Source organism: Camponotus vicinus, unplaced genomic scaffold (genome assembly GCF_025532165.1).
Source record: "Camponotus vicinus isolate PSW18456_S1 unplaced genomic scaffold, iyCamVici1.0 SCAF_14, whole genome shotgun sequence".
Lineage (NCBI taxonomy): Eukaryota > Metazoa > Arthropoda > Insecta > Hymenoptera > Formicidae > Camponotus > Camponotus vicinus.
Window position 1 is genome coordinate 1,077,421 of NW_028141950.1, and position 10,080 is coordinate 1,087,500.

General features: G+C 25.5%; 2 protein-coding genes across 3 annotated transcripts in view; both read left to right on the forward strand.

Annotated features, from left to right (window-relative positions):
* Positions 1 to 495: 495 nt before the first annotated feature.
* Positions 496 to 6,420, forward strand: LOC145965569 (membrane metallo-endopeptidase-like 1). Its single transcript, XM_083089243.1, has 18 exons — positions 496 to 522; positions 1,065 to 1,219; positions 1,695 to 1,865; positions 2,018 to 2,101; positions 2,369 to 2,571; positions 2,755 to 2,949; positions 3,056 to 3,154; positions 3,525 to 3,666; positions 3,729 to 3,858; positions 3,946 to 4,036; positions 4,133 to 4,315; positions 4,405 to 4,517; positions 4,603 to 4,661; positions 4,882 to 4,933; positions 5,046 to 5,116; positions 5,177 to 5,316; positions 5,556 to 5,717; positions 5,916 to 6,420. Exons 1-18 carry the CDS (start codon positions 503 to 505, stop codon positions 6,084 to 6,086), a joined length of 2,241 nt encoding a protein of 746 aa, XP_082945369.1. The 5' UTR covers positions 496 to 502; the 3' UTR covers positions 6,087 to 6,420.
* Positions 6,421 to 8,251: 1,831 nt separating this feature from the next.
* The window catches only part of LOC145965227 (membrane metallo-endopeptidase-like 1), a 6,049-nt gene continuing 4,220 nt past the window's right edge, over positions 8,252 to 10,080 (forward strand). Inside the window, exons 1-4 of one of the 2 annotated variants that reach the window (XM_083088623.1) lie at positions 8,252 to 8,378; positions 8,929 to 9,098; positions 9,579 to 9,749; positions 9,901 to 9,984. In XM_083088623.1, the coding sequence (XP_082944749.1) occupies positions 8,359 to 8,378; positions 8,929 to 9,098; positions 9,579 to 9,749; positions 9,901 to 9,984 (445 nt within the window). In that variant the 5' untranslated portion in view covers positions 8,252 to 8,358. The remainder of the gene's footprint in view (positions 8,379 to 8,928; positions 9,099 to 9,578; positions 9,750 to 9,900; positions 9,985 to 10,080) is intronic. The other variant, XM_083088624.1, reaches the window with a different exon arrangement.

The following is a 10,080-nucleotide window of genomic DNA, read 5'->3' on the forward strand; positions in this document are numbered from 1 at the left end:
ATATAAATAATACATATACATATATTTTATAGACAGGATACATACAAATTGTTAATATTATCGAATTATAATATGAGACTGAAAAGATATTGATAAGATAAACTAATGTTGCAAGAGCATTTTATTAATATTAAAGATCAGAAATAAACAGATTAAAAAAAAAATATTCTATACCCCTCACTTAAAGCTTATATTATCATTTTATTACACATTTAAGAATTATCATTGTTTACTTTGCTTTTTCAATTATTTATTGCTATAGCTTTGATGTTACTTTCCTAAAAAACAATCATGTACAATATCTACTGCTTTCGTATCATTTTTCAAAAAATACGCGGAATAAAGCATATATATTAATCGCAATTGATCGGCATTAATCGTAGTTATTCGTAACTGATCGGCATGTTTGACTTTCAAGGGTGAAATTTAACGAAAACGTTTTCTTGCTCAGTAAGCATACGACTATTGTATTATATCTGATATTTCTTCGGATAATAAAAGCATGGCTCGCTTTTTGTTACTGTAAGTCATATTTTCTTTTAGCATTACTTCTTTCTAGCACATACATACTTTATTAAATCAATGTTTAATTAATATCCGTATTCGTATCAGATTTATGTGTGCAGTAATTATGTGTGCAATAAATAATAAAGTCAAAATAAGTCCGCGTGCTTAATAATATTACATATCCGTGTTCCCAATTTTAGTATATTACAAAAAAATAATGATAATAAATTAAAAGATTTTTTTCATAGTCCTACTCTGCAAGATGTTCTTGCAACTTCTTTTATAATTATATTTTTCCGTTTACAAAATTCTAACTACGGTTGTCGATTTTGGATTTGAATTTTATTTCTAGACTATTTTGTTCAAAATATCTGGCATGTCATGTATATGATCTTATTCGAATTTATGGATGGTATAACACACATCATATCATAATATCAATAACGATATTTTCAAGAAAACATCAATAACGAACTTTTTCAAAAATAGCAATACATATCATTTTCTTATGTGTTGTTCGACAAACATTCATAAATAAATCACTTGGTTTTTTACAGATATTTTGGAATAATTATCACAACGATATTTGGCATTAATTGTAATATAATGTATTTACCATGTGTACCATGTATTATGAATTATCATAACAAAGATGTACATGATAAAATCAAGCCATTTTGTGAGGGGTGTATCCCAAATTATAATAATTTTGGTATGTTAACAAATATTAATTCAATATATAAGCAAGACCATAGTTCATCGGTTGTTAGTCATTCAACTATAACATACATTATTATATACAGAGAATATTTGAATATTCGTGACTGAAAAAGTTTGCACAGATAAGATAATATACAGTCAAACATAATATTGTAAATATTGCATCAATCACACACATATAACGTAAAAACAGTTTAAAGAATTATTTAATAACAATCAAATCTAGTTTATTTTTTAATATTTTTGCAAGTTGGAAAGATTGATTTTTTATTCATACATTTTATACACACACTTGCCTTTTATAATATAAAATTATTATCTCGTTGTATGATAGCAAATGTTTAATTTAAATTTTAGATTTGAATTTCTTTTATTGATATTACATAATTACAATTACATGTAAAGAATGACATACACACATATATGTAGATATATGTTTTAATTGATATTCTATTTCTAAAATTTAGATCATTCGTCGAAGTTACTAATGTTGAAAAACTATAAAGGAAAAAACAATGACCCTTGTATCGATTTTTATGAGTTTAGCTGCGGTATTTGGGATCACGCCAATTCCATATTTCAGACCAAGCGGTCTACCAAAGATCATATTCAGTATAGAACTTATTATCATATAAAACGTACGTACTTGTCCCTTTGCTATGTCAAATAATATGTATTAAAATTTCGCTGTATAATGATGCTTTGAAAAGCACCTAATATTATTGCAATCCTTTGAAAATTTAGGACGATAAAAACATTAATAACGTAATTTTACAAATTTTTTTGATAGGGTTTCTGGAAATTGAAGACAAATATGATAATTTGTCATTCGTAAAAATAGCCAAACGATTTTACGGCTCATGTATAAATAAAGGTAGAAACTTATTCATTATTACTTCTTCATTACTTATTCTTATTATTTTCTACATTATTCTTTATTCTTTCTAATTATTAAAATCATCTAAACAATTTCATCATTCACTCCAAAAATATCTCTGATATTTTAATATTAAAAAATTTTTAATTACATTACATACGTACTCCAATGTGGTTTAATCAATAAATTATTAATAATTACTTTCGAATAAATGTTAGAAATATTTGCAATTGACATCACACTCCTTTTTTGTGTCTACCGCAGATACTCTTGAAGAAAGAGGATTGAAACCTATGCAACAAATGTTGGACGCAACTGGAGGATGGCCAATTCTAATGTCTGAAGAAGAGAAGAATGCGAAAGAAATTACTTGGCAAAAGATGGACAATGATTATCTTCAATTGTATACTTTCTCTAATCTTTTCAACATATCATATACAATTAATGATGGAAATTCTATACTTATGGTATATCTTTCTATTTACATTACACATATACTTGTATACGTATATATTTTTGCATGCGTACGTGGATATATGTGTGTGCTGATGTGTGATAAACTTTTGGTTACAACGACAATATAAGATTTGCTGTATGTACAATATTATACGGAACAATAACATATTTAATATAAATAAATGTAAATACAGGTACATCCATTTCTTTCACTTCCTCTCGGCGACAAATTAAAAATTGATCTACAAGACGAGAATTACGATGTATACATAAGCACAATAATGAAAGTAGTAAAAGCTTTCGCAAAAGACAAAGGAATTCAGATTCCAAAGCGGCAGCTACATACGGATATAATAGATTTAGTTTTATTTGAAACAAACCTTTTAAACGTAATTATTCATATATATTAACGTTATATATAAAAGATTTTAACAACGATCATATACAGTATATGAATTTCGAATAAATCTATCTGTTTTAATTTCATTTTTATAGTTAGGATATGAGAAAAAAATCCCTACCGCTGGAAATAAAATGACGATTGCGGAATTACAGAAATTTTATGATCTTACGGAAACTCAATCCACAGCGAAGGTAATATTAATATAAAATATATGATTTCTACAGTAGTTATTTTATAAACAATTAAAATGTTCTATTATTATTATTATTATTATTATTATTATTATTACCTATATTCAATTCTAGTAAAATTTATGTACATTTCATCTATTTAACAAATAAAATATATCGTAACTGAAATATTCTGCACAGAATTTTACGTACATATTAACATGTGATATTTATCTTTTAATTCAAAAATAGATATTCATGCTTCACTATCACTATTTAATTGCAATTATGTGTTTGTAATCGCATTTCCATTCATTGGTGTTTATAATTATTTACTACAACACATGAATCAATTCACGTACAATTCTTTATAATATCGATATCATTTCAGATTAATTGGTTGGATAAAATACAAATCGTTTCTAAGTTTCTTGGCATAACTGTAAACGCTTCGGAAACTGTCCTCGTATATGATAAAGAAATTTTACATAAATTGACATATTTGCTAGATGCCACACCGCAACATACAATCGGTAATATCAATTAGTATTTTGTTTGTAGAAATAACAATTCATGTTTAATTATTTCTTTACAGTGAATTATTTACAATGGCATATCGTGAGAACATTTATGGGCAATTTGAATGAACAAATGAGAGATATTGAATTAGAGCATTATAATGCATCTAATACTGAAATTTATAATAGAACGAAACAAGAACGGCGGTGAGTCGATAATATTAAACTAAATGTAATTTTGAATTTTTTTTTAGTAGGATTTTCCTCAATAAAATATTTATTTTTATCTTGCAGATGGTTAAAATGCATTAAGGAATTTCAGATGAAAGATGCCTTGTTATATCTTTATACGAAGACAATTATTTCAGAGGATACATTGGAAGCTGTAAATTTTTATACATAAACTTTTTTCCTTCAAAAATTCACTAAAAACAAGGAAAATTTCTGTAAAGATTTATTTTTATTAATCTCTCTGTTTAAGGTTTCTGACATATTGGAGGATTTAAAATATAGAATGTTTCATTATTTATATTCAAATAATACGTTACAGGGAAATATATTGATGAGGAAGTTTATAAGGAGGAAAATTTATAACATATCATTGCAAGTCGGTTATTTTGAACGGTACGATGATCAGACAGCACTCACTGAAATGTATAATGGGGTAGGAGTCGATCTATCAATCATATATTTAAAGTGAATTTGTTTGTTATATAAATAATAAAAATGCAAATAATCGAATTTCTGTTCTAGTTGAAGATCGATGACAATTATTTCACAAATGTATTGACTATTATAAAGTATCGGAATATAAGAAAACAAAGAAGTTTTCATGAATCTAAGCATAAAGACGAGAGTTTACGCAGGTTTATTTTTTTATTACTAAACATTATTTAGTTTTAATTAAACATATATTCAATTCATGTATAAAATATTACATTATACTTATAGGTGGTCATTTGATTTTATATCAGACAATCCTAGTTATGACCAACGGACTAATGTAATATGTGAGTTTACAATTAGTGTAAATTTATGCAATACATAATAAAGATTACAATAATATGATATTCGAATGATAAAATATAATGTGATATATTGAAAAATAATAAGACAATATATTACATAAAATCAACTTGTATATATATATATATATATATATATATATATATATATATATATATATATATAAACACATATACATATATATTTTACATATAATATTTTCAGATATACCTGTTGATATGATGCAATACCCATGTTTTTCACTAAATGAATCAATGTAAGTACATAAAACAAAAAATGTTATGAAGAAAATTTTTCATCATATTTTTTATAATTTAAAATTATAATTTATTTTAAAATTTATATTAAAATTATAATTTATTTTTCAGTGCCTTTAATTACGGCGGAATAGGTTCGATTATCGGACAACAGTTGGCTCATAGTATAAATATGCATATTGGTAAGTTTCAATAAATTTTCAATATTATTTTCTATCTCATTCATTTGATAAATTTCATAGGATCATATTTGGATGAATTTGGAAATTTAAAATGGAATACTACAATTAGACAAATTTATGAAAACAATTTGGAATGTCTCTTGACAACTAATGAATATTTTATGCTGGATGCAACAAACAAGTCAAATATAAATTTTCAAGTGTGTACATTATTATATCAATTTATGATAAAAAATTGTCTGTCGTTATACATTTTATTATTCCTATTCACATATGACAAGTAAGAAGCGCAAAAATATGTGCAAGATTATGCAAGATTATTCAAACTAAAATGCTGAAAAATAATCACCGCATATAGCCGTGATTATTTTTCAGCATTTTAGTTTGAATGAGTTTAATAAGTTTATATGGATCAGATTTTCATTAAAGTTGATTTCAGTTGTACCAAAATTGTATTAGAAATGAAAGTATCACACGTTTCATTGGCACACAAATTGCTTACTCTGCGTTTCAAGAGAAAATGTATTTTTCTACAAATTTAAAACCAGAAATATCAATAAATTTAAGCTCGGAGCAATTGTTCTTTTTCTATAATACACGAGTAAGTGGAAAGTATATATATGTGTATATATATAGATATGTATATGACAGATTTATATACATATATATTAAATCTGGAATTTGTTTTCAATCGAAATTTATATACTACTATTGTAAAAGAAAATGTATTTAGAAATTTTTTTTCATAATTTATATATATTATAATTAATTCTATAATTTGTTTTAAATTATTTTAAAGCTGATATGTGGAACAACAAATCCTTGCAATAAATATTTTACAAATATCAACAGTGCTACAGAGCAAGTAGCCGGCAATTTGGCTAACACGAAGGCTTTTTCTAAAGCATTTAGTTGTTCAATGGGCAGTCCAATGAGACCTATGATCAGATGCAAATTCTCTAAGTACTAACGAGGCGACAAATGGAGAGCACTTTTATTATATAACAGAATCATAAACAGAAAGAAATCGTATAAATTATTGATAAATCTAATGAGGCATCGTCAATAAAGTTCAGATGAATGCTGTAACAACGTCGTTGCATCTATCCATTTGTGTTTATGTAATGCAAAATATGAAGGATCGCATGAACAAAAACTATTATTGCGCATATCGATTTTTTTATTTCACTATTAAAAACTGGCTCACCGAAAATATAGAATATGAAAGCTCGCAGAGGTAAAATAAAACTCCCTTTGCATCACAGATTATCATATAAAATTATACATTACGCACATACATAACATGTATACATACACAATATATTATAATATAAATTAGTAATATAAATTATTAATATAATTATTAATATATGTATTATGTATTATATATATTTCCCTATATTATATACATATATATATATTTTTTTATTTATATTAATGTATATTATTGATATATATATTAATAGAAATAAAAAATATCATTGGATAGCCATATTATATTTATTATTAATTTATATTATATATTTATGTAATTTTGTATGATTATATTTGCTGAAATCTGCTCATTCATCAAGATTTAGTGCATGCACATGCAAATGTCATAGCGAAGCGTATGTAACAGCATTCATTTGAATTAATTTTTTGGCAACGACCATAATTCTAGAGAATTAGAAAAATATAATTATATAATAATATTATAATTTGTAATTACTATTTATACTATTTAAATGCTAGTTTGTAGTAAATAATTAAGATAATGTTAACAAGCTAATACTGTATTTTGTTAATATATGCAAAAAAAGTAAAAAAATAAAGCATTTTAAAAAAAAACTTACATACACATGTATGTATATACTCTGAATATGTTTTACACTATCATTTTATTAAATATATAAAAACTATTTTTGAATAACTGTTATTTCATAATTGTCACATAATTTTTATATAAAGAAATATCATTTCTCGATTAAATAAATTAGATATATTATCCAAGGCATCATATTTCAAAAAGGAATGCGAGAAAAGAAATTATATTTATTAACACATATCATATATGCCAATCTTTTATAACATAAAAATAAAAACAAATATTTTATATTTTATGGAATTATGTATGTAATCATGTTTCTCTCATGTTTCTATCGGTATATCTGGAAATGTAATCTGTCTAGTAATATTTCTTCAAATAAATTGGTTGAACATAATACAGTCTGTCTTCAAGGCTCTTAATGTAAGCATAGATAATTCGGAATTTATGCTGGTGTATAATAAGGATCTTCTTTTTTGAATTGGCGCATTTGTCAGATCCTTCCCATATCATATAACATAATATGAAATGAGATCGTTATAATAAAAAATAAGAATTTCTTAATTTATTTCCAATGAATTACTTCCAATAGAAATTTGTAAGACGATTTACGAGATATCTGAGTAAATAAGTGACAGATATTGAGATATTCGAATATAATCATTTAATTGAACGCATGGAGAACCACAGTCAATATACATATATGCATGTTACAAATACACACTAAATACTGTGTAATTTTCAATCTCAATGAAATTTGATTAAAATATTGTTGTTTATCTTCTTAAATGCTTATCGTGTTACAAAATTGAACTAATGTTGCAAGAATATTATTAATTTTAAAGCTGAAAAATGAACAACTCTAGGGAAAAAGAAATTTTATGTCCTTCAACTAAACTTATACTATCATTATATTTCATCGGACAGCTATTTTGAATATTATTGTTTATTTTGCCCTTTCAATTATTTATTCAATTATTATTGCTATGATTTTAAATAGCTTTGATTTTAAATTGTTACAGAACATGTACGTAATTAATAATAGAATAATTATTTTTATTATTAATAAGCAATAAAGAGAACTTAGATTGCCACACATTACATTTGTGACGCACACGTTCCTGAGCGTTCCTTAGTTACGAGCGGCGTGAATGATAAGAGGGGAACAGTAGGCGTAAGCTAAGAAATTTGGCCGAAACCTTAGCAGTGATGTACAACAATATCTATTGCTTTCGTATCATTTTTCAGAAAGTAGGGATAAACCATATATATTGAGCAGTTGGTCGTTACTAATCGTAGTTATTCGTAACTGATCGGCGCGTTTGAGTTTCAAGGGTGAACTTTATCGAATAAAGAAAACGTTTTCTAGCTCAGTGAGCATTCGATTGTTGTATTGATATCTCTTGTATCTGATATTTCTTCGGATAATAAAAGCATGTGCCGCTTTTTGTTACTGTAAGTCATATTTTCTTTTAGCATTACTTCTTTCTAGCACATGTATACTTTATTAAATAAATGTTTAATTATATCCGTATTCGTATCAGATTTATTACAGTAATTATGTGTGCACACACACAATAAATAATGAAGTAAAAATAAGTCCGCGTGCTTAATAATGTTATATATCCGTGTTCCCAATTTTAGTATATTACAAAAAAATAATGATGATAAATTAAAAGATACTTTTTTTCATAGTCCTACTCTGCAAGATGTTCTTGTAACTTTTTTTATAATTATATTTTTTCGTTTATAAAATTCTAACTACGGTTGTCGATTTTGGATTTGAATTTTATTTCTAGACTATTCTTCAAAATATCTGGCATGTCATGTATATGACCTTATTCGAATTTATAGATGGTATAACACACAAGACCATATCATAATATCAATAATAATATTTTCAAGAATACTTCAATAACGAACTTTTTCAAAAATAGCAATACATATCATTTTCTTACGTGTTATTCGATGAACATTCATAAATAAATCATTTGGTTTTTTACAGATATTTCGGAATAATTATCATAACGATATGTGGTATTAATTGTAATTTTACTGAGAGATTTTATTTACCATGTTCAAGATGTGTTAAGGATCACAAATATACACATCACGATGAGTTACAGCGAGTCAAGCAATTTTGTGAGGCGTGTATCCCAAATTCTACTGATATTAGTACGTTAACAAATATTAATTTAATATACGAGCAAGATCATAGTTCATCGGTTGTTAGTCATTCAACTATAACATACATTATTATATACAGAGAATATTTGAATATTCGCGATTGAAAAAGTTTGCACAAATAGGATATATACAGTCAAACAAAATATTGCAAATATTACATCAATCACGCACATACAACGTAAAAGCAGTTCAAAGAATTATTTGATAATAATTAAATCTGGTTATTTTTTAATATTTTTACAAGTTGGAGAGATTGATTTTTTATTTTGATTTTACATTTTATACACACACTTGCCTTTTATAATATAAAATTATCCTCTCGTTGTATGGTAGCGAACGTTTAATTTAAATTCTAGTTTTGAATTTCTTTTATTAATATTACATAATTACAATTAAATGTAAAGAAAGACATACACACATATATGTAGATATATATGTTGTAATTGATATTCTATTTCTAAAATTTAGATCTTTCGACGAAATTACGAATGTGGAAGAAACATATAGAAAAAGACATTAATCCTTGCGACGATTTTTATGAGTACGTCTGCGGTGCTTGGGATAACGCCAATTCCATATTTCAGACTAATTGGTCTGTCATAAGTCAACTTCAGCATAAAACTTATTATGCTTTAAGAGGTACGTACTTGTTCCTTTGCTATGCCAATAATATGTATTAAAATTTCACTGTATAATGATGCTTTGAAAAGCATCTAACATTATTGCAATCCTTTCAAAATTTAAGACGATAAAAACATTAATAACGTAATTTTACAAATTTTTTTGATAGTGACTATGGAAAATAGAAACAAACATGATCATTTGCCATTCGTAAAACTGGCCAAACAATTTTACGGCTCATGCATAAATAACGGTACAAACTTATTCATTACTCATTCTTATTATTTTCTAGATTATTTTTTATTCTTTCTAATTATTAAAATCACTTCAACAATTTCATCAATCACTC

Excerpts from the sequence above, each read along its gene's own strand:
- LOC145965569 (XM_083089243.1), top strand. The coding sequence starts at position 503 with ATGGCTCGCTTTTTGTTACT. Across the intron at positions 3,155-3,524 it reads AAACTCAATCCACAGCGAAG|ATTAATTGGTTGGATAAAAT; the intron begins GTAATATTAATA and ends ATATCATTTCAG. Across the intron at positions 4,934-5,045 it reads TTTTCACTAAATGAATCAAT|TGCCTTTAATTACGGCGGAA; the intron begins GTAAGTACATAA and ends TTTATTTTTCAG.